This window comes from Hyperolius riggenbachi, chromosome 6 (assembly GCF_040937935.1).
Source record: "Hyperolius riggenbachi isolate aHypRig1 chromosome 6, aHypRig1.pri, whole genome shotgun sequence".
NCBI classification, from domain to species: Eukaryota; Metazoa; Chordata; class Amphibia; order Anura; family Hyperoliidae; genus Hyperolius; species Hyperolius riggenbachi.
In genome coordinates this window covers 159,962,390-159,988,020 of record NC_090651.1, presented here as the reverse complement: position 1 = coordinate 159,988,020, position 25,631 = coordinate 159,962,390, and the positions used below count along the sequence as shown (strand labels likewise).

The 25,631-nt window shown below is 44.4% G+C and overlaps 1 protein-coding gene across 4 annotated transcripts in view; it reads left to right on the top strand.

Moving 5' to 3' along the window:
- Positions 1–8: 8 nt before the first annotated feature.
- The window catches only part of GLRX2 (glutaredoxin 2), a 62,560-nt gene continuing 36,937 nt past the window's right edge, over positions 9–25,631 (top strand). Inside the window, exons 1-2 of one of the 4 annotated variants that reach the window (XM_068242660.1) lie at positions 15–637; positions 16,790–16,824. Coding sequence is in view for 1 of the 4 variants with exons in the window: in XM_068242658.1 (XP_068098759.1) it covers positions 628–637 (10 nt within the window). In the remaining 3 variants the exon portion in view is untranslated. Of the gene's footprint in view, positions 638–16,789; positions 16,825–25,631 lie in introns of all 4 variants that reach the window. The other 3 variants (XM_068242658.1, XM_068242657.1, XM_068242659.1) reach the window with 3 other exon arrangements.

Here is a 25,631-nt window from a genome sequence, read left to right as displayed (position 1 = left end):
GATCCGGACAACACTAAGAGGGAGGGGAGTGGTGGGTAGTCACACATCACTCGACAGTCGACACGTGGAGAGTAGACTGACATTGTAGAACACTGCATGGCTCAGTCAGTAATCACACACTGCATTGTACTGCAATGTAAACACCAACATATTTCCATGGCTTGTGTGTGAGCAGGAGATTAAGCATACTGAAGATGAAGAGCATCAGAGGAGGATTGTCAGAGGAGAGGAAGGTATCTCAGAATCACGAGCCTGACATTACTTCACAGAACATATTTTAGTAAATGACTGTAGCTAGGAAGAAGGACGTCAGAATTGAGAGGGTATTCTTATTATAATATAGATATGCTGTAGTAGGGGAGAGGGAGGGGTGTCCCGGGAAGAGACACATTGCTCTGTCACCATGCCGACAGCTGACGCTGCAGAAGCACTGCCGTGCACGGCTCACAGAGATTACCGTAACCTCACAACTGTATCGAATTTGAATGTCCCTCCTATAGTCCAGCCCTCAGCAGCTACTGTTCCGGCCTCCTTACTACACACTTCAGTGGAGCAGCTAGCCCCGCCCCCTGCGTGGGTGTGTGCTGAACTCTGCTAGGAGGAGGAAGAAAAGAGAAGAGAACTGTAATGGCTTCCGGTGAGTCCTGGGAGTGGGAAGGGGAGGAAAGTGTCACTGTGTGCTTGTTTATACTATGTCTGTCTATCTCCGTGTGCATGTGTTGTGTGATGAGAAAACGTGTGTGTGTGTTTGTTTGTTTAGTAGTATCTATCTGTCTAGGGGGGAACGGGGCAGGGGGACTCAAAGGATGGAGAGAGGAGTGCTGAGAGTACATTCAAAGGGAGTATGTAACTGAGCTATTGACGTTCATGTTACCATTCACATTAGTTAAAGCGTTCCAGAGCATTACAGTGTATTGCCTTTGGGAACATTTAATCGCATGACGCAAGTGGTTTCCTGTCGGGTGACTTTGAACTAGTGCTGCTGATACGAGTCGAAACGCAACTTCCCGTCATAACGCGTGCATGAAATCTGGCTCCTTTTGGTGCCACCAACAGAGCTTTCTGTTGGTTGCATCTGATTGCTGCTGCCACGTTTAGTTTTTTTTTTTATATTAATGTTAACGTTGTGTTTTGTTTTTTTTTTGTTTTTTTTTTTAAATAAAAATTATTGCTTTTACTTATAATTAATTCCTCCCCTCTCCCTCCAATCCTTGTGATTGTCTCTCATAGGCATCAGCCTATAAGAGTGATCGCATTATGTGAGTCTTCAGGGGACAGCCAAGTGACTAGGCTGTCCCCAGTACAGCGCTGCGGTAGATCGCAGCTTTGTATAAAGTAAATAAGCCACTGTTTCTTCTTGTAACAGCTTGCCAGCAACGATCGATGCTGGCAGGCTGTTTACAAAGCGGAGCTCCATCACTGAAGCGGGGATGTGCGTGCATCCACACACGCTACAGGACTTGACACCAATCTGTGTTAGGCGGTCCTGTAGATGTCGGAGCTAGTCTACTTTAGGGGACCCACCGTAAATCCCCATAGAGAATTTGAGCTGTGCTGAAAACGGAACGAATTTCCGCTTTCAGCTCTTTTAAACCACCACAAGCCATATATCTATGGAAAGCTGAGAATCTGCTCTAACGAATGATGCTACTTTCGGTGAGCAAAAGGTGAAACTCACCGTGTACGAGGCGCCGAACGGTCGCGATCGCGGCTCCGTCGGCCATCTTGGTTCTGTGCTGCTCATATTTTTCTCCCTCCTCATTGGAGGGATTGTTAGCTGGGGGCGTGCCAGAGAGAGAGAGAGAGAGAGAGAGAGAGAGAGAGAGAGAGAGAGAGAGAGAGAGAAAAAAAAGTGAAGTTTTCTACTGGCTTCCTATTACTACTGCGCTGGGCGGTGTGTTGGCAGATGGGACCCCCTCCCAAACTGTGCCGAACAGATAGGAAATTACATCCTCCTGCTCCCCCCCCCCCCGAGCAAGAGGATGTAATTTCCTATCTGTTCGGCACAGTTTAATTTCAGTCGGCCAAACTTATTATTTTCACAGCCCTGAAGGTCGGTAGACATGGTAACTTGTGAGTCTTGTGAGAGAGCAGTTTCTGGCACGCCCCCAGCTAACAATCCCTCCAATGAGGAGGGAGAAAAATAGGAGCAGCACAGATGTAAGATGGCTGACGGAGGTGCGATTGCGGCCGTTCGGCGCCTCGTACACAGTGAGTTTCTGCTTTTTCTCACCGAAAGTGGCACCCTTCGTTAGGTCTGATTCTGAGCTTTCCATACATATATAACTTGTGGGGGTTTAAACAAGCTGAAAGTGGAAATTCGCTCCGTTTTCAGCACAGCTTAAATTCTCTATGGGGATTTACGGTGGGTCCCCTAAAGTAGACTAGCTCCTAGATGTCACCCTCCCGCCACCAGTCGGCGTTAGGCATTTGGGACGGGGTTAAAGGTGGCCACACACCGTTCAATTTTTTTAATATCTGTTCAATTCAAGAATAGCAATCAATTTTTCTGACTGATTGTAACAATTCAAAAATCTGACCGATTGTAAAAATCTAAAATAGGAGAGGCGACACAAAGCAACTGTTATAGAAGTAGGAGAAACCAGGGCTGGCGAGTCGGTACAAAAATCTTCCGACTCCTTAGTTTATAAAACCACGACTCCGGGTACCCAAAATGGCTCTGACGCCATTCTTCGACTCCGACTTTTTAGTCTAATACTTATCAAGGCTGTGGATTTTGGACAAAAATCATCCGACTCCTCAGTTTATGAAATCAACAACTCCGACTCCACGGCCCTGGGAGAAACAGATAAGGATGGGGGGATTGTGCAGTGTTAGGGTGAGGGTGCCAAATTATGTTTGGAAGAACCCCTGCTGCCTATTGAATTGAAATGCTACCTAAATCTCTTTGGGAAATGTGTTGCCTACATGTTTATTTTAGAGCTCATTTACACTGTGTGCTGTCTTGCGAGATGCGATACCACTGCTATTTTTTGACATTGAGTACTACATATACATTTACGGTGTGGCTGGAGGTGGGGGCAGAGGCGTACCTCACAACTTTTGAAGAAAAAAAGACATTTTGAAGTATATGTCCATGACACTGGGATTTTCTACAGTGTCAGCCTTGCCACTGAACATGTTGAGAGTAGAGAATGATTGTGATTTTCAGACAGGAGCTAGCTAATATGGGGAGACATGAAACACTTTTTTGTCTTTCATGTGGGAAGCTGAATGAGTGCCATTCGGGTGCAATGAAAGGTCACATAGTCCTCAACATATACTCAAATTGACACTCTCTGTGTGTGGGGGGATTGTACATAGGCTTACCGCACCTCCCGTGGCCCGGCATCTGCCTCTGTTTGCCTGTTATCTTGCCCGTTCTAAGGGTCTTGGTCAGCGCCCTTTGACCTGGACTTACTACGTTGCACATTTGCATTATATTCCCTGGGTACGTCTTGGCGTGGGAGTGAGCGCGTAAAGCAATTGAGGTTTACCAGTGAGCACGGTCACAAGTGGACATACTGCGCAACGTAGTATGTACAGGTTCAGTACTGCATTGAAGCTAGACCATGCTCAGATGTGAATTTACCGCCTTCAGCCTTCCGTGTGAAGAAGGCCTATACAGGCACATCCAGACAATGGCCTCAATTCACTAAACTTATCTCCTGTCTTTAATAACTCTTCTAGAGTTGTTACCATGGTGATAAGGCATGTAGTATTCAGGAAACATTTTACCTCAGGCAAACCTAAAGTTAACACTTCTGTCTTTAAAGGATACCACAGTCGAAAAAAAAGTTTGCAGCAGTGTGTGGGGGGTTAAAATTACATACCGTTATCCAGTCCTGCCCCCTCCGTCTGCCGCCATTAGTCTCCTATAATTCCCGGTGCCCAGCGACTTGATTGACCCCCCACCCGGACATACTGCGCCCTGTGCACGCAGTATGTCCTCCCCTCTTCACTTCTGACTGGCGCATGATGATCGGCTCAGAAGCACGTTTATTCCTCTGCCTCCCCTGCGCTGCGTGTGCGCTCCATTACGCTTAGCGTCACATGCTAATCATGTGACGCTAAGTGTAATGGAGCGCACACACAGCGCAGGGGAGGAAGAGGAATGAACGTGCTTCTGAGCCGATCGTCATGCGCCGGCCAGAAGTGAAGAGGGGAGGACATACTGCGTGCACAGGGCGCAGTATGTCCGGGTGGGGGGTCAATCAAGTCGCTGGGCACCGGGAATTATAGGAGACTAACGGCGTCAGACGGAGGGGGCAGGACTGGATAATGGTATGTAATTTTAACCCCCCACACACTGCTGCAACCTTTTTTTTCGACTGTGGTATCCTTTAACCTCCTCAGCGGTATGGACGACTATACACGTCCATCACCGCCGGAGGTCGCCGCTCAGGCCCTGCTGGGCCGATTTGAGCGAAATAAAAAGCAGCACACGCAGCCGGCACTTTGCGGCCTTCCTTGTTTATTCTGGGCGCCGGAGGCGATCGGAAGAACGCCTCCGGAGCGCCCTCTAGTGGGCTTTCATGCAGCCAACTTTCAGTTGGCTGCATGAAACAGTTTTTTTTTAATTAAAAAAAACCCCTCCCGCAGCCGCCCTGGCGATCTTAATAGACCGCCAGGGAGGTTAAGTTAACTCTTCAATCCTTAAAATAACTCCAGAGTTAAAGACAGGCTGTTTATTAACTGCATGTGAAAATAACTACAGAGGAGGTAAAATAACTACAGAGGAGGTAACTTAAGGAATGAAGAGATAAGATAACTCTCTCTTATGTGGAGGTAAGTTTTCTCTTGCCTTATTATCTCCAGCATGATCTTAGTGAATTGAGGCCAATGTCTGTATAGGTGTACACTCCCACAGCTAATGTGCATACTCAGCAGGGAGGGCCTGGAGATTAAGAGGCAGGCTGGCAAGACACCCATGCCAACTAGAATATGAAGGTTATGCTCCGCCAGACAGGTCATCGGCCAGGTACATTAATCCATTTGTAACTTTTTATTTTTATTTTTTTAATACATCTGTATTATTAAGAAATGTAATACACATAACAGAATAGATCATCTGTTACGTTATCTGTTTTACATGTTTTAATTACTGTGAGCCAATCACAGTTATCACAGCTCAATTTTTAAAGGAAATCTGGAAGTTTAAAATAATAATTAAAAAAAAACAAAAAAAAAAAACAGATCCTTACTTCGGGAGCTGGAAGCCTCTGGATCCTAATAATAATAATGGCAGTATTTGTATAGCGCCTTTCTCCTGTTGGACTCAAAGCGCTTGCGAGGCAGCCACTAGAGCGCACTCAGTAGGCAGTAGCAGTGTTAGGGAGTCTTGCCCAATGAACTCCTTACTGAATTACTGGCTTACTGAACAGGCAGAGCCGAGATTCGAACCCAGGTCTCCCATGTCAGAGGCAGAGCCCTTAACCAGTACTTCCCCCGTCCTTCTCAGCCAGCCCAATCCAGCGCTGGCAGCTCAGAAAACCACAAACCAGTAAAACAATAACAATAATGGCCTGCCTGCACAGGTGCATTAGTGGCTTTCTGCTCGGGTTCTGGGGGTAATAACTTAGCCTGATCAGGTCCGCTCTACTGTGCCTGCGCAGTAGAGAGGACCCGATTGGGCTCATCTATTTCAGAGCGGACCCGACTGGGCTCATCTATTTCAGAGCGGACCCGATTGGGCTCATCTATTTCAGAGCGGACCCGATTGGGCTCATCTATTTCAGAGCGGACCCGATTGGGCTCATCTATTTCAGAGCGGACCCGATTGGGCTCATCTATTTCAGAGCGGACCCGATTGGGCTCATCTATTTCAGAGCGGACCCGATTGGGCTCATCTATTTCAGAGCGGACCCGATTGGGCTCATCTATTTCAGAGCGGACCCGATTGGGCTCATCTATTTCAGAGCGGACCAGATTGGGCTCATATATTTCAGAGCGGACCCGATTGGGCTCATCTATTTCAGAGCGGACCTGATTGGGCTCATATATTTCAGAGCGGACCCGATTGGGCTCATCTATTTCAAAGCGGACCTGATTAAGCTCATCTATTTCAAAGCGGACCTGATTGGGCTCATCTATTCCAGAGCGGACCTGACTGGGCTCAACTATTTCAATGGAGCCCGAGCAGAAAGCCGCTAGTGCCCCTGCGTACAGTGGCGACAAGCGGACTTTTGGGGAGGGGGGGTTGCCTCTGTTGAAAACGGGGAAGCCTCTTTAGGATCCAGAGGCTTCCCTCTCCCTGGATAAGTATCCCCCAGGGGCACAATTTCCTTTCAGGTTCCCACTAAGAAGTCTTTAATTTTGAGAATCACATTGTCGCCAAAATGCTGCGTGCAGCATTGAAATTTACACAATTCACAGCACTTTGCTGATCCCTAGCTATCAGCAAAACTCTGAATCGTTCCCCAAAAGTACCCGAATGTGAACCAACCGTTCCTGACTACTCCTATGCCTAACCACTTCTTAATCCCTACGCAGGGGAGCTGCCACATGCTACGGTGTTCGTCAGGCTGACCAAACCCATTGGAATGTCATGGAATAGTAAACTATTTTATTTGTTTGTTTTCTTTAAACAATATTTTATTTGAACTTTCTTTTATAACAGATATACAACAGTAGTAGGAACAATAATAAAAACTTTGATAGTACAGGTATTAGTTTAACCAAAGTACGCTAATAACAGAAATTGCATAGTAGCATATCCCTTGTACTTGAATAACTCTACTACATAGCAAAAAAGAGTATTAAGCCAACCCTCCCTCTACTCCCGCCCCCACAGCGAAACCAACCCCCCTCCCATCCCCACCCCCCACCCCGTTCGAACTTGAACTCATGAAATGTCCAATTTTCCCAATGTCCCTTGAAAGTGTTCTATCAGGTACCACTTAGTGTATTGAAAGTGTTCCATCAAAACCCGGATATCATGTTGGTTGTAGGTTGTTAGTATAAATAGTCTCCATTTCTTAAAAAAAGGTCTTCGTCTTTTTATCCTTGTGACTTTTTATCCAATTTGTCTAAATGGTATAAATGAGTAAGTTCCTCCTTAACATCCCAGATTGATGGAACACTAGCAAATATCCATTTATTAAAGATCACCTTTCGAGTAATACTAAATGGACCAATTTACTCAACGATTTACCAGATGTTTGGGCCTCAGCTCCATCCTGAGGGACAGGCTTCTCATAATTATATAAAATTAGCAATGGCGTAGGTTCCACATGGATTTTAAACATTTCTTTAATAAATTTCGCCATCTCCTTCCAGAAATTTCCCACTACGGGGCAGCCCCACACACAGTGAAAAAGGTCTGCATTCTCCGTTGAGCATTTAGGACACTTAGGGATATAATGAGGCGGTGGATTTTTATATTTAATATTAAAGGCGTATTTCGCTCTATGAATGAATTTCAAATGAGATTCTCGCCAATTTTCCCCTACCACCACACTATACACCTCCCTATAACCCTTCAAGAATTTTAGTTGGGATATCTTCTCCAGGATTTTATTTGTTTTTAGGGCTTTTAGGTGCATTATGATTCTGGTTGACAGGCCATATCTGAATGTTTCAGTTAGATTGGGATAGTATACAATACAGACAGAATTGTGCCTAAACTTACATGAAAATACGGTAAGTTCAGATGCAGTGTTGACTGAATCACCAGACATTCTTGTATTTCTTAGTTTAACCCAGTGCCCTATAATTTTCAGTGATCAGGAAAAGTCTGTGCTGCAATGCTGCAAAACAAACTTACCATTGATTGCTAATACTGGTCAGTGTTGATGGTCATGGGATTGAAGTGTGACTGTTATGTATGGGATTGAAATGTGACTGTTATGTATAGGCCCTCAGAATGGCGCCCTAAGTGAACATTCCTGCCTTCCTGGGATCATGCTGCAAGGGTGTTAAATCCCTTCTTCAGGCGCATGTCTAAAGACAACTTATAGCTTAAAAATTGGAGCGCTCAGATGTTGTGTTTTTTGTGTGGAAAGAGGTTTATCCATTTAAAATCTTATCTTGAAACTTTTGATCACATGACATAAAGCAGCAGTGGAGCAAGTATGTTTCAGGGCTTTTCGCACTGGAACGGTGCGGTAAATTTACCAGGGCTGAGGAGTCGGAGCAATTTTTGGGTACCAGGAGTCAGGGAGCTCCGACTCATAAAGAATTTAAACTGTAATACAAATAGAGAATATGATAAAATGTTCTATTTCTCAGATAATAGTCATAAATAATCTATATATACAGTAATAGCTCTGCTTAATCCACAAAAATTAAATAAACCAATCAAAAAATAGTTACTTGTGCTGCTTCAATAAAGCACTCCCCGTATTTTTAAAGTCAGATATACATTTCTGATTGTGACTGTATATATGATGTGTACACAGAAATCTCTTATATACTACATAACATCTATGCTGTAAGAATAAAGCCTGATGTGTAGCTGTGTCACTAATAGAGATGGTCAATGAGATGGAAATAATTCTGCGCTGATGCTGGTTTATGCAAATGTATGCACTCTTTTTGCTCATGAAATCAAATAATTTGATATGTCGTTAAAATTTGGTTTGATGACTACGAATTATAGGGTACCTGAGATGGATGAAAAGAAACATTTTATACATACCTGGTGCTTCCTCCAGCCCCCTTCAGGCTAATCAGTCCCTCACTGTCCTCCACCACCTGGATCTTCTGCTATGAGTCCCAGTAATTCAGAGAGTCAGCTCAGTCTGGCCGCGTGCCGATCCCACAGCCAGGAGCATTCTGCACCTGCTGAATAGTGCTGCGCAGGTGTAGTACGCTCCCGGTGGCGGAGTGTGTGCATGCACACTACGCCCTACTGGCTCAAGTACCTGGACCCATAGTAGAAGATCCAGGTGACGGAGGAGGATAGCGAGGGACTGATTAGCCGGAAGGGGGCTGGAGGAAGCCCCAGGTATGTATAACACTTTCATCTGTCTCAGGTTTACTTTGTTGCACAGTAGTACTATACTCTACATATGCACTCCCCACTGAGCTGCAGGGAATCCACTGAGAATGTTGTGCACATTGAACACAAAGGTGTTGTCTGTCACCCATAAACCTGGTTCAGATTGTACATGAAAAATGTGTAATAGTGGAAGAATCCCCTCATTCCCCTGCAGAGTACCTGCACATCACTCTTACATGTACCCACAGTTACAGTGGGATGCGAAAGTTTGGGCAACCTTGTTAATCGTCATGACTTTCCTGTATAAAGCGGCGTTACAATAAAAAATGTCAGTTAAAGTAAACCTCCGGACTAAAAATCGACTCAGCAGCACTGAAAAGGCTTTGTGTTTCACAGCATCAGAACTTTGCTTCTCTTATACAAGCCTCATTTTTAGCTGCACAGAAGAAAACTGCCCGGGCTTTTTTCCCCTGATGCTGTGCGAAGCACGATGGGATTTCTGATTTTGTTGTTCTCGTTCTGCTGTTTTGGTGCATTTTTTTTTTTTTTTTTTTACATTTTGAATTTGATATTTGAAGCCTAGCGTGTGCAGCTGGGAGGGGTAATCGGGACACAGGAGAGTTGGAACTGTCTCTCCTGCTCCTTGTCACCTCCTTTCAACCAAAAAGATGGCAGCCCCCATGAATCACAAACATTTGCCTGTTCTTTTAAAACAGGGTGGGTAAGAGATTATATTGCCTATCTATTCTAATTAACATAACTAATGTAACTTGATGTCAGTATATTTGCTTAGGCTGAAGTTCCCCTTTAAATATATCATATAGGAGACACACACAGTGATATTTGAGAAGTGAAATGAAGTTTATTGGATTTTCAGAAAGTGTGCAATAATTGTGTAAACAAAATTAGACAGGTGCATACATTTGGGCTCCACAAAAAAGAAAAGTAATCAATATTTAGTAGATCCTCTTTTTCCAGAAATTACAACCTCTAAACACTTCCTGCAGGTTCCAATAAAAGTCTGAATTCTGGTTGATGGTATTTTGGACCATTCCTCTTTACAAAACATCCCTAGTTCATTCAGGATGGCTTCCGAGCATGGACAGCTCTCTTTAACTCTCACCACAGATTTTCAATTATATTCAGGTCTGGGGACTGAGATGGCCATTACAGAACGTTGTACTAGTTCCTCTGCATGTATGCCTTAGTGGATTTTAAGCAGTGTTTAGGGTCATTGTCTTGTTGAAAGATACAGCCCTGGCGCAGCTTCAGCTTTGTCACTGATTCCTGGGCATTGGTCTCCAAAATCTGCTGATACTGAGTGGAATCCATGCGTCCTTCAACTTTGACAAGATTCCCTGTCCCTGCACTGGCCACACAGCCCCACAGCATGATGGAACCACCACCATATCTTACTGTAGGTAGCAGGTGTTTTTTTTGGAATGCTGTGTTTTTCCTCCATGCATAACACCACTTGTAATGCCCAAATAACTACATTTTAGTTTTATCAGTCCACAGCACCTTATTCCAAAATGAAGCTGGCTTGTTCAAGTGTGCTTTAGCATACCTCAAGCGGCTCTGTTTGTGCTGTAGGCGGAGAAAAGGCTTTCTCTGCATCAATCTCGCATAAAGCATCTCCTTGTGTAAAGTGCGCCGAATGGTTGAACGATGCACAGTGACGCCATCTGCAGCAAGATAATGTTGTAGGTCTTTGGTGCTGGTCTGCGGGATGACTCTGACTGTTCTCACTATTCATCACTTCTGTTTATCCCAGATTTTTCTTGGTCTGCTACTTTGGGCCTTAACTTGAACTGAGCCTGTGGTCTTCCATTTCCTCAATATGTTCCTAACTGTGGAAACAGACAGCTGAAATCTCGGAGACAGCTTTCTGTATCCTTCCCCTAAACCATGATGGTTAACAATCTTTGTCTTCAGGTCATTTGAGAGTTGTTTTGAGACCCCCATGTTGCTACTCTTCAGAGAAAATTAAGAGGGAAACTTAAAATTGACTCCCTTAAAGGAATACTTAAGTCTAAGAAAAAAAATGAGATTTACTCACCCGGGGCATCCCTCAGCCCCCTGAAGCTGGATGGTGCCCTCGCAGCCCCGCTCCGATCGTCCTGTCCCCGCCGGCGGCTACTTCCGGGTTCGGCGACAGCCGCCGACAGGCTGGGAACGCGAGTGATTTTCCGCGTTCCCAGCCGCTATATCACCCTCTGTGCTGCTATAGCGTATATGTTATACGCTATAGCCGCATAGAGGGTGGTATAGCGGCTGGGAACGCGGAAAATCACTCGCGTTCCCAGCCTGTCGGCGGCTGTCGCCGAACCCGGAAGTCGCCCCTGGCGGGGACAGGACGATCGGAGCGGGGCTGCGAGGGCACCATCCAGCTTCAGGGGGCTAAGGGATGCCCCGGGTGAGTAAATCTCATTTTTTTTTTAGACTTAAGTATTCCTTTAAATACTCTTTCTCATAATTGGATTCACCTGTGTATGTAGGTCAGGGGTCACTGAGCCTACCAAGCCAGTTTGAGTTCCAATAATTAATTCTAAAGGATTTTGAATCGATAAAATGACACTGCCCAAATTTATGCACCTGCCTAATTTTGTTTAACCACTTGCTGACCGCCCACTACCTATGGGCGTCGGCAAAGTGGCACCCCCAGGACCGCCGATCGGCGGCACCTAGGGGACTGATTAGCCGGGGATTGCGCACATAGATGCACGCGCCTCCGCTGGCATTAGGCTCCGCCCACCCACTACGTCAACCCGCCGACCAATTAGCAGCGCCGGCGGGTTGTTAACCTTCGATCTGCTGCTAGAAAGTGTATAATACACTTTGTAATGTATACAAAGTGTATTATACAGGCTGCCTCGTACCCTGGTGGTCCCAGTGATCAAGGGACCACCAGGGTAGGAGGCAGATGTGTATGTGAAAGCACACACACACTGATCCTGCCCCCCCTACCCCCTGATCGCCAACAGCACCCCTCAGACCCCTCCCAATCACCCATCAATCACTCCCTGTCACTTATCTGTCAATGCTATATTTTAGATTAGGTCCTAAACTGCCCCCTGGGGGCTCCTGATCACCCCCCCCCCCCCCACACCCTCAGATCCTCCCCAGACCCCCCGCCCCGTGTACTGTATACATCTATTCTCCCCTGTAATCACCCACTGATCACCTGTCAATCACCACCTGTCACTGCCACCCATCAAATCAGGCCCTAGCCTGCTCCTTGCGGGCACCTGATCACCCGCCCACACCCTCAGATTACCCGCAGACCCGCCCTCAGATCACATCCCAAGTGCATTGTTTACATCTGTTCTCCCCTCTAATCACCCACTGATCACCCATCAACCACCCCCTGTCACCACCTGTCACTGCTACCCATCAGATCAGACCCTAATCTGCCCCTTGCGGGCACCCAATTACCTGCCCACACCCTCAGATCGGCCTCAGAGAACTTCCCTCCCATCCGTCCCTGATCACCTTCCAGTGCATTGCTTGCATCTATTCTCCCCTCTAATCACACCCTGATCACCTATCAAGCACCCTGTCACCACCTGTCAATGCTACCCATCAGATCAGACCCTAATCTGCCCCTTGCGGGCACCCAAACGCCCGCCCGCCCCCTCAGATTCCCCCCCCCCCCCCGATCACCTCCTCACCTCCCCAGTGCATTATTTACATCTGTTCTCCCCTCTAATCACCCATCAATCACCCCCTGTCACAACCTGTCACTGCTACCCATCGGATCAGACCCTAATCTGCCCCTTGCGGGTACCCAATTGCCCGTCCACACCTTCAGATCGCCCTCAGACCCCCCCGATCACCTCCCCAGTGCATTGCTTGCATCTATTCCCCCCTCTAATCACACCCTGAGACACCCATCAATCACCACCTGTCACCCCCTAGCACACCTACCCATCAGATTAGGCCCTAATCTGCCCCCTGCGGGCTTCTGATCACCCGGCCAAACCCTCACCCGCCCCACCGCAGTGACAGAATTTTTTTTTCTGATCACTGCTGGTCTCTACGACTTAATTGTGGCTGAGACCAACCATCGTTATGCCACACAATACGCAACCGCCAATCCAAGAAGCTACCATGCCCAGCCTTTTCGGTGGAAACCAATCCAAGTTTCCGAACGAAACATTTTTTGGGACCTTCTCCCTAACATGGGTCTAGTCAAAAACAATGTAGTCTACGCACCCAATACATCACATGCCCATGTTCTCTGCTGCAATGTCCAGGTCACGATTTGAGAACATCCTGCGCTTCCTGCACTTCAGTGCCAATACAACGTGTCGTCTAAGATGCCACCCTGCTTATGGCCGATTCCACAAAATTCGGCCCCTCATAGACCACCTGTCATAAAAATTTGCAGATGCTTATACCCCTGAACAGTCATTTTGAGGCATTTGGTTTCCAGACTACTCCTCACAGTTTAGGGCCCTTAAAATGTCAGGGCAGTATAGGAACCCCACAAGTGACCCCATTTTAGAAAGAAGACACGCCAAAATATTCCGTTAGGTGTATGATGGGTTCATAGAAGATTTTATTTTTTTGTCATAAGTTAGTGGAAAATAACACTTTGTGACAAAGAACAATAAAAATAAATTTCCGCTAACTTGTGACAAAAAATAAAATCTTCTATGAACTCACCATACTCCTAACAGAATAACTTGGGGTGTCTTCTTTCTAAAATGGGGTCACTTGTGGGGTTGCTATACTGCCCTGGCATTTTAGGGGCCCTAAACCGTGAGGAGTAGTCTAGAAACCAAATGCCTCAAAATGACCTGTAAAATCCTAAAGGTACTCAGGACTTTGGGCCCCTTAGCACACCAAGGCTGCAAAAAGTGTCACACATGTGGTATTGCCGTACTCAGGAGAAGTAGTATAATGTGTTTTGGGGTGTATTTTTACACATACCCATGCTGGGTGGGAGAAATATCTCTGTAAATGGACAATTGTGTGTAAAAAAAATCTCATTTACAGAGATATTTCTCCCACCCAGCATGGGTATGTGTAAAAATACACCCCAAAACACATTATACTACTTCTCCTGAGTACGGCAATACCACGTGTGACACTTTTTTGCAGCCTAGGTGCGCTAAGGGGCCCAAAGTCCTATGAGCACCTTTAGGCTTTACAGGGGTGTTTACAATTTAGCACCCCCCAAAATGCCAGGACAGTAAACACACCCCACAAATGACCCCATTTTGGAAAGTAGACACCCCAAAGTATTCAGAGTGGGACATGGTGAGTCTGTGGCAGATTTCATTTTTTTTTTTTTTGTCACAAGTTAGCAGAAATGGAAACTTTTTTATTTATTTATTTTTTTTTTGTCATAAAGTGTCATTTTCCACTAACTTGTGACAAAAAATAAAATCTTCTATGAACTTACCATGCCTCTTAGTGAATACTTTGGGATGTCTTCTTTCCAAAATGGGGTCATTTGGGGGGTATTTATACTATCCTGGAATTCTAGCACCTCATGAAACATGTCAGGTGCTCAGAAAAGTCAGAGATGCTTCAAAATGGGAAAATTCACTTTTTGCACCATAGTTTGTAAACGCTGTAACTTTTACCCAAACCAATAAATATACACTTATTGGATTTTTTTTTTATCAAAGACATGTAGCACAATAAATTTGGACAAAAATTTATATAGAAATGTTACTTTATTTGAAAAATGTCAGCACAGAAAGTTAAAAAAATCATTTTTTTGACAAAATAGCACCAAAAGAAAGCTGTATTAATGACAAGAGAAGGAGGTAAAATTAATTTAGGTGGTAGGTTGTATGACCAAGCAATAAACCATTAAAGCTGCAGTGGTCTGAATGGAAAAAAAAGTGCCTGGTCCTTAAGGGGTTTTAAGACTGGTTAAACAATTATTGTACACTTTCTGTAAATCCAATAAACTTAATTTCATTTCTCAAATATCACTGTGTGTGTCTCCTATATGATATATTTAACTGACATATTTTATCTTAACAACCAGGAAAATCATGACGATTAACAAAGTTGCCCAAACTTTCTCATCCCACTGTACATTGCCTAGGGCCTGATAGATGTTCTTTGTTCCTGTCTGTACCTTCTACAAGTACTCTTACCAAGGACTAGTTTTAGTCTATGACTAAAAGTATTAGAGGCAGAACATCCGCTGGATATCCAGGTAACTGGTATTGTTTAAAAGGGAATAAATATGGCAGCCTCCATATCCCTCTCACTTCAGTTCTTTTAAAATTTCTAAGCGTTGGCAGTTAAGAGCTGCATTTCATGTTACATACTTTCAATCAACAAGATTGTGATATGCAAATTAGAGGAGGCGGAGTCGGTGGAATCCTAACTTGAGGAGTCGGAGTCGGTGGATTTTTGTACCGACTCCACTGCTCTGAATTTTACCACACCCCACCGCAGGGCAATGAAAGTTTCTGGAGACTTTCACACTGACATGGTATGGTGCGATGCGATGGAAGTGACATTTTCATTGCATCACTGACACTTGGACTAATCTACGTTACTGCGCGGTTCTGTGTCGACGTGTGACAGACCAGAAGTCATGTAACTCTATGGTGATGCATGTCAGTGTGAAAACCTGCCACAGACTTCATGCGTCTTGCATACTCGCGTGATCGCATCGGAAGTGAGCGGCAATTTCTGCTTGGCCGGCTGCCAGACATGGATTACGGCATACTGATGCAGTAATCCTGAAGGCCTGTTTCTGGGGGTGCAGTGACACCGCTGCCGACAATCTGCAGTGTGAAGTTGGCCTCAAGCACTGTGGATGAAGAAGATGCCTAGAAAATTCACTGTTCAGATTAAAGATGGAAAGCATGGTTTGAATCTCTGAGAAGATTGCAGTGTACAGTACATGCACTCTAGATACAATAAAAGTAGTTTTGTTCCACCCCTCAATATTTCAATACACAATTCCTAATAACAACAAAATGGGATGTTCTATGAACCAATGTATTTTCTTATTTATTCTTCATTCACAGTGTCTTCAAATTGCGGACAAGACGTATGGATAAGTTCAGAGTTCCAATTCACATAAAAGACTGCCTGACACGTGTTTCACGGCCAAAAGAGTCTCTTGCAGTCCATTTAGACATGGAATCGTCGCTGAGCACTATTTTTCTATGAACTTCAGATTGCGGAGGTACTTATCGATGGCTAATTTGACGTTGTATACGGTGTGCCTCTGAGGAAGCGGCTTTTGGCCGTGAAACACGTGTCAGGCAGTCGGTTATGTGAATTGGAACTCTGAACTTGTATCCATACATCTTGTCCGCAATTTTAAGACACTGTGAATGAAGAATAAATAAGAAAATACGTTGGCTCATAGAACATCCCATTGTGTTGTTGTTTGGAATAGTGTACAGTACATATCAGTTGCTGGTCTCTGGTCTCCTGGCCACGTAAATTCCAAGTGATTTATTTGGCATCAGCTGATCAAGGAGCTAATAAGCAGACATATACTATTATATCTGCATCTATGTAGCTACACAGATCAAAAAATATTTATGCCTGAACTGAGATTTACATTTCCTGCACAGTGGTAGGAAGGGGTTAAGTTTTTTTTTAAGCAGCCCATTATGAATTAAGTAGAGGGAAGTCTGGTTACGCCTGTTTAATCTTAGAGGAGCTCATGCTTAGTAATCCATAATTTTATTGAGCCTTAATAAGAGGTGGAACAGGTTAGCCTCCTTATATGTGGAAGTATAAGTGAACAGGGCAGCAGTTTTGTTAAACTCAGATTATGTATCATGGATTTCAAATTACATTGGCTAGCTTATGTGGAAAATAGATTATACACACTGTCTGTCATCCATGGTATAGGAAGGAAACCTGATGGAAAAGAATTGTGAAAAGAAGTGAGTACTTTTCCTTGCTGATGGTGATTTCAGATTATTCTGTTTTTTACTCTGTTCTTGACTCTGCTTTCATGACTTGGTCTGTTCTCCTGCCTCTGTTAGGGCTGGTTCACATTGGGGCGATTTTTCAGCAATTTGCTGATCGCCAGCAATCAGCAAAGCGCTGCTACAATGTGTCCCTATGGATACATTCACACTGCAGCGGTTGCGATTTTGATCAGTCGCAAACGCGCTGCATGCAGCATCTTGGGGGCGATTGCTCTGTGATTCCTATTCTATTAAATGGGAAGCACAAGCGTAAATCGTGCTGAATTGCGAGATTTTGCCCGCAAATCGCGATCGTGTTCCACTCCACGCAAAGCTTCCGAGTGTGAACCAGCCCTTAGGGCCCTTTTCCACCAGCGCGTTTGCGCTGGCTGAATCGCAAAAACGCAAACCGCTAGCGATTTTACAATCGCTACGGTTTGCTTTTTAACATAGGAATCGCGGTAGGTAATTTCCACTACCGCGATTCGTTTTTTACTTGATCGCGATCGCGCCGCGGAGCGACTTTTGCCGCGATTTTGCTTTCCAGTGCATAGCATAGCAAAATCGTGGCCGCGAACGTCGGGGAATCAGCGGTAATTGCGATTCAGCAATCGCTAGCGTTTAGCGTGAACGCTAGCGATTGCTAGTGGAAAAGGGCCCTTACTGACTTCAGCCATCTACTGACCAATCCTTGTAGCTGGCTTACCACTACTTATTATTTTCCTCTATTTTACTGACTAATACTTATCCATTGCCAGTCTTGCATTAAACCTGTTACTGTCCAAACCTTGAATTCCCCTTCCACCTACTGTGGGCAATCCTGTTCCTGCCTGTTTCCTGGGAAAACAATCACAACAGTTGTGACCTGGTGGATTCTTTATAGGCACTTGTTTATATGTGTATATTCTGTTGTATGGGTATAAACTACTTGTTTTGTTGATTGTTTTACAGGAAATGTATGGCTAAAATGTTCTAATATCCCTGTTATTATTTTTGTAATAGGTATAGCATTAATTTCTCCTCTTCCTCCGATGGCGCTACAGCCCAATTTGAGCCTTGAACTCCTTCACTGTTCTGCCCCATCTATCTTGGTCTATTGTTGCCTGTTTCCAGTTGCGTATCTTAAAGAGACTCCGTAACAATAATTTCATCTGGTTTTCTTCCATCCTACAAATTCCGAAATCTATTCTAATGTGCTCTGGCTTACTGCAGCACTTTCTACTATCACTATCTCTGTAATAAATAAACTTATCTCTCTCCTGTCAGACTTGTCGGCCTGTGTCTGGAAGGCTGCCAAGTTCTTCAGTGTTGTGGTTCTGTGATGCATCTCCCCCCTCCAGGCCCCTCTATGCACACTGCCTGTGTGACATTTAGATTAGGGCAGCTTCTCTCTGCTCTATTATCTTTTACAAGCTGGATAAATCTTCCTCTGAGCTGGCTGGGCTTTCACATACTGAGGAATTACATACAGGCAGAGCTGTCTGCACTCTGCAGGAAGAAACAGCCTGACACTTCAGTGGGTAATAGCTGCAGAGGGAAAGAAACACACAAATGATCTCTTGAGATTCAAAAGGAAGGCTGTATACAGCCTGCTTGTGTATGGATGTATTTTCTATGTGTGGACATACTGTACATCAACCTACTTCCTGTTTTGGTGGCCATTTTGTTTGTTTATAAACAAACTTTTTAAAACTGTTTTTAACCACTTTCAATGCGGCGGGGAGCAGCAAAATTGTGACAGAGGGGAATAGGAGATGTCCCCTAACGCACTGGTATGTTTACATTTGTGCGATTTTAACAATACAGATTCTCTTTAAGCAGTTTTTCGGCATCTTTGTCAACTTCATCTGCCCATCTCTTTCTAGGTCTTCCAGTTGGTCTTCATCCATCCATCCATGCTCCTTGTAAACATTCTTTTTGTAATCCTATGATCCATCCATTCTAACCACATGTCCTGCCCATCTCAACCATTGCATCCCGATATGGGAGATCTTTGTGTAGATTACAAAGCTCATAGTTGTGTTTAATTCTCCATACACTATTCTTGTGGGTGGAGTCATAGACTTTAATAATATCTTCCTTTCAAAAGCATCCATTTTGCTTGCTAGGTTTTGAGCATTGTTTTCTCACAAGAGTTTATATTTGAAATTAACCTGTAACTTTAAATAAAGAAAACATTGGGTACTTGCCTTGGGAAGGGGAAGCTTCATTAGGATTCAGTGACGAGACCCTCGTACTGACCAAAACAAAAACTATGACAGTCCCCTGCCTGCACAGACACACCAGTGGCTTTCCGCTAGGGCTCCAGCAGAAATACCCTAGCCCAATTGTCTATTTCCGCCGGTTCCCGAGGGGAAAGCCGTTAATGTGCCTGCACGGAGCGGCAACCAGTGCCGACAAGCAGACTTTTAGAGGTTCCTTGCACTGGATCCCCTCTGTTGAGGAGGATGTGGGGAGACTCTTTAAGATCCAGAGGCTTCCCCCTGCTGAGGTAAATACCCCTTAGGGGCCCTTTTTCCCTTCAGGTTCACTATAACTCCCCTACAACAGGCTATTCACACCTTAATGATCTATATATTATTTTTGGTTTTCTTTGGGTGGTACTTTTTGCTAAGAATTATTTTATTTCCTATACATTGTAAAGAGAAGAAGAAGAAGAAAAAAAAACATTATTTCTCAGGTTTCAGCCATTCTAGTTTGAAAATAAAAAGTACTACTGTAGATAAAACCCACACATTTTATTTGCCCATTTGTCCTGGTTATTACAGCATTTAAATTATGTCCCTAGTACAATGTATGGGGACAATATTTTATTTGGAAATAAAGGTTTGTTTACACTTTATCAATAGTTGCAAGCCCTTATTTGCAAAATAACAGTAATATACCCTATTAACATACATATTAAAAAAGCTAAGTCCCTAAGATAACTATTAATGTATTTTTGTAATTGCTGTTTTTTTTTATTACAATTGTTTTAAATTGGGAACTATGGGGGAGGAAGTAGAAAGGTTTAATAAGTACAGGAATTTTTTTTTTATGTATTGTAATTATTTTAATTGTAATGTTAGTATTTAACCACTAGCTGTCCCCACACTGTATCCTGTGTACTCAGGACAGTACACAGGAAGGGAATTTGTATTGTTTTCACGTATACTGGATAGATAGAAAATACGGGGGAAAGGGAAACACCGGGAACCCAAGCTGGTATATTATCTCAAGCGTAAAAGATCAGCAAAGTATCTGGTAATAGATATACTCACAAAGCCGGGTTGCGTATAAGGCAACCACTTTAAGTCGCATGTGGGGAAGTATCGTCCCCACTCGGCCTTGTTGTATAGATCAGGTGGTTGCAGCTCCTTTGAAAAACCACCTGCCAAGGTGGTATCCCCTAGTCCCAGGGGAGAGTCAGCATAAACGGAGATAGGAGGCGCGCGGGTGGGTACTTAGGGTTTGTTTTAGAGGGTTGATGCACATATATGTATGGCTATAAAATGATTATGTATGTACATACTGGTAAGACAAAATCTTACCTTAAAAAGTAGTCATTCATAAAAGAAAATTACTTTATTGGGGCACTTAGATTAACAACGCGTTTCGCGGCGTAAACCGCTTCATCAGGTCGTGTACTGTCCCTTGGGAAAAAAACAACAAACAAGGCACTAAAAACACGGCAACATTTCCAATTATATACTAACAAACAGAGCATTCCATATTGTATACATTAGAAGTGTACAAAAATATACATATATAAATTTTTTTCTTTTTTAAAAACGAAAAACATTATGACATTATGTAACATATATGAGCCTCAATGTCCATAGTAAACAACCATAATTTAGGCAATTGCCAGACATGTTAATAAAAACTTTTGTAAGCTGATAAACATAAACGCAAACTTCAGTATACTCAAGGCCCTTCAGAGTAACCCTCAATGTGCAATTAAACATTTCCTAACAGGGTTGTATGTCATAAAAATTATTTTTTGTCAAGCCCAATATTGGTCCCTCTGATCTAGATTATAGGGTCTAGGTAATAAGTGGAATATAAAAAGGATTTTGGGGAAAAAGATATATACATGCTGGAGGAAAAGCAGGGGGTGAGATATGCAACAGCGAGCAAAACAAAAAGTGTGGTGAACTGACTAAGAGCAAAATAAGCTGACTCACCACTAGAAAAGTTCCCCGTGTTCAGGCGCCTGTGGAGACGCCGCTGTCATGCGCTTGTTTATAAAAGGATATCGGCCAGGAGGCGCTGGCCGATGACGTCACCCTGCTTCCTACGTGCTCTACTCCCGTCGGTGACGCGTCAGATTACGCAATGACGCCATCCGCATGCCTGCGGGGCATGCATACGTCTGGTCGCGTCTCCAAGCTAATGGAGGCGCGGCCATTGCGCAACAAATAGGACAGCGGGAATAGGTCTCCTGGCCCGGTATATTACTTCGGCCATTTTCTTGGAGTCCCGCCAGTGTTTAAAGAGACACTGAAGCGAAAAAAAATATATGATATAATGAATTGGTTGTGTACTATGAATAATTACTAGAAGATTAGCAGCAAAGAAAATATTCTCATATTTTTATTTTCAGGTATATAGTGTTTTTTCTAACATTGCATCACTCTATAATATGTCCAGATTACACAACACTCAGCATTCAAAATGAGTCTTTCAGAGCAGTCTGTGAAGTAATAAACTCTCCTCTGCTAGAGGAAAAGTAAACAGTTCAATTACAGTTGAGATAATAAAAGTCAGATAACAGCCCTCTCCATGACCAAGTTGGTCAGAGAGCTTAATAGCTTTTTTGCATAGAGATAACAACTGGAGTTTCTCAACTCTTCCTGCACTGGAAACAATTAGACTGATGTATCTGATCTTAATGTTTTTTTTCTTAGCTGTACTACACATACAAATCATAATATCATCATTTTTTTTTCGCTTCAGTGTCTCTTTAACAATAAAAGAAAAAATGGGACAGATTAAATGTAAATAATGTAAATCTAATTAGAAAATGGATAATTAATGGAAAATAACTTTGTGTTACTCTAAGTTTAAAAGATTGTGTGTGTTAAAACTTGTATGTATTAAAAATACGGGGCTAATATGAAATGTGTTAAAAATGTGTGTAAATATGAAAGGGAGCCAGGGACCCACATACTATTGTAGGGAACAATATGCATACCAATTTTAAATTTAAAAATTAAGTGACAATTACCATGTATGATATTTTATATACTGTGAAAGAGTCACATATACAGAGGAGCCCAGGACCAAAAGGATGCCCAAGGGAACCAAACATACGCATACATTCTAAACCAAGAAGTATACAGTGTGGGAGCGTCTATAACTATTTGTAGACCTATGTAGTGAGCATTTAGTCGGTACATGACTAAATGGCTGAGAGATATCCATCCCACCAGTTCCGAGTGGGTAGGGGATATAGTCGAGTGGTTATAATTCAATTAGGTTTGTGATAGAACGCGGAAAAGCCGCCGCGGCTGATTCCGCGTCCAGCGCGGCGGTTTGCACACAGCAGCGTGCGTCTGGTGTGGCTGGGTCTGTTAGTTCACACAGGTTGAGGAATACGCGCGCTGAGAGGCAGAACCTTTATGACAAACGAGGAGGGATCAGCTGACCTGGTTGGTCAGCTGTCCTCAAAGCAAGTGGCTATTGGTTGATCGCTGATGGGTGACGCTGGAGAGCGCTGCTCTATATATAGTCACTGATGGTCAGTCTCAAGTTGTCTGCCGTTGCGAACACTTATGTGGAAGCACTCAGACCTAGTCAGATTCTACAGTGTGTTAGAACCAGGAGGACCTGGGAATTCACACTGAGCCAGATTACTTCTGTGTATTATCTGTGTTATCATTCTGTTATACTTCAGACTAATTCCAGGGTGTCGAGACCACGGACCTCACACCCAAGATTAGGGACTCTGTGTTATCATTGTGTTATACTCCAGACTAGTTCCAGGGTGTAGAGACCACGGACCTCACACCCAAGACTAGGCATTGTTTGATATCTGTTATGACCTATTGCATTCCTGACTATCCCTCTGCTTTCTGATTCGGTACCTACACCTATCTGATTACCTGTTGCCAAACCCTGCCTGCCTTTGGATACCGAATCAGCCTTCTGTCTCTGTACCTTGTCTGTCTGTGTGTTGCCGACCTGGCTTGCCCGACCTTGAGAGCTATCTCCCTCCTCAAGAGATAGTCTCCAGACCTGCTAGTGACATCCACCTTCAGGTGTCACTCACTCACAGGTCCTTCCTACCTTCAGCCTGGGACTCCACCCCTTTGGAGGTCTCAGGCTGCTGGAAGGTTATTGCACTTCCCAAAAGGCGGTATCGCCCATACTGCCAAAGACCACCTGCAGATCGGGTGGTCTTACTCAATGTATTACTGTTGCACTAAAACACTCACACTACTTAGGTGTCCAGAGGTTAGTTATACTTGGATTATCGGTGATTCTGCAGATCATCAATAATCAGGTATAATCTGTATTCTTGGTGATACTGCAGATCACCAATAATCAGATTCTCTCTGTGTGCTGATACCGATCGTTACAGAACGGCAGACCTAAACCAAATGGATGCACTTAACAGCCGTCTTGATGCACTCTCCACCGCAGTGGAGAATTACACCCGAGTGCTGGACAGTCATCAGACCCAGATCAACGCTTTGTCTGGGTCTGTACAAGTCTTTCAGATGGCTGTGAATACAGTGCGATCTCCTCCAAGTACAGACTTACGTATGCCTGTACCCGAAAGGTTTTCTGGTCACAGATCTGACTTTCAGAATTTTAGAAATCGAGTGTTATCGTACTTTGAGTTGAGGCCTAATTCATCAGGAACCGTGGCACAGAGAATTACGTTTATTAAAACTCTATTGTCAGGGGATTCCCAAAGCTGGGCATATAATCTTCAGACAGGGCAGAAGGCTCTAACCTCGGTTGAGGAATTTTTTAAAGCTATGGCTATAATTAACCTCCCCGGCGTTCTATTGAGATCGCCAGGGAGGCTGCGGGAGGGTTTTTTTTAAATTAAAAAAAAACTATTTCATGCAGCCAACTGAAAGTTGGCTGCATGAAAGCCCACTAGAGGGCGCTCCGGAGGCGTTCTTCCGATCGCCTCCGGCGCCCAGAATAAACAAGGAAGGCCGCAATGAGCGGCCTTCCTTGTTTTGCTTAGATCGTCGCCATAGCGACGAGCGGAGTGACGTCATGGACGTCAGCCGACGTCCTGACGTCAGCCGCCTCCGATCCAGCCCTTAGCGCTGGCCGGAACTTTTTGTTCCGGCTGCGCAGGGCTCAGGCGGCTGGGGGGACCCTCTTTCGCCGCTGCTCGCGGCGAATCGCCGCAGAGCGGCGGCGATCAGGCAGCACACGCGGCTGGCAAAGTGCCGGCTGCGTGTGCTGCACTTTATTTGAAGAAAATCGGCCCACCAGGGCCTGAGCGGCAGCCTCCGGCGGTGATGGACGAGCTGAGCTCGTCCATACCGCTCAGGAGGTTAATGATGATCTGGACATTGCCTCTACCAATTTTATGGATTATGAATTTCCTAAGACATTGGGGATTCCCATTTCTCCTCTGAATCAACAGATTCTGGTCACTGCAGTGGACGACTCTCCTCTGCAGAGTAACTACCCTCTGTCTCAGACTCCAGAGTTAAGGGTCACGGTGGGGGTGTTACACAAAGAGAGTCTACAGTTTCTGGTTTTGCGGATGACAACTTCCACGATCATTCTTGGCATGCCATGGTTACAACTTCACTCTCCTCAGATCAATTGGGCTTCAGGTCAGCTAACGAGCTGGTCTACCCATTGCCATCATCATTGTTTAGCGAAGGTAACCTTGGGTAACACCAAGATTCAGGTGGAAGGTTTGCCAAGCCAGTATTCAAAATTTGCGGACGTGTTTAGTCCCAAATCAGCAGATAAACTTCCTCCTCACCGTCCTTTTGATTGTCCCATCAATCTCAGGTCTGGTTGTATGCCCCCTAGAGGTCATCTCTATAATCTGTCTGGGCCAGAGAAATTGGCTATGCAGGAATACATCCGAGAAAATTTAGCTAAAGGTTTTATTCGTCCCTCTCGGTCACCAGCAGGGGCAGGATTCTTTTTAGTGAAAAAGAAAGATGGGGGCCTCCGTCCATGCATTGATTATCGAGGCTTGAATAAGATTACAGTAAAAAATCGTTATCCTTTGCCTTTAATTGATGATTTGTTTACCCAGGTCACTAATGCTAAGATTTTCTCGAAGCTGGATTTGAGGGGTGCATACAACCTTGTGCGTATCAGGGAGGGTGATGAGTGGAAGACGGCCTTTAACACACCCGACGGGCATTACGAGTACCTAGTGATGCCCTTCAGGTTGTGTAACGCCCCAGCCGTCTTCCAAGAGCTGATTAACGAGGTGTTCAGAGAGGTGTTGGGCAAATTTGTCTTGGTATACTTAGACAATATACTGATTTTTCCTTCCAACCTCTCAGAACACAGGAAACATGTAGGGTTTGTGCTACGGAAGTTAAGAAAGAATATGCTGTATGCTAAACTGGAAAAATGCATCTTCGAAGTGACTTCTGTCGCCTTTCTGGGGTACATAATCTCGACCTCTGGCCTCTCTATGGACCCTGGAAAGGTTTCTGCTGTCTTGGAGTGGCCTCAGCCTGTAGGACTGAAGGCACTCCAGAGATTCCTGGGGTTCGCCAACTACTACAGGAGGTTCATAAAGGGGTACTCCACGGTGATCTCGCCTCTCACCAGTCTCACCAAAAAAGGGGCAG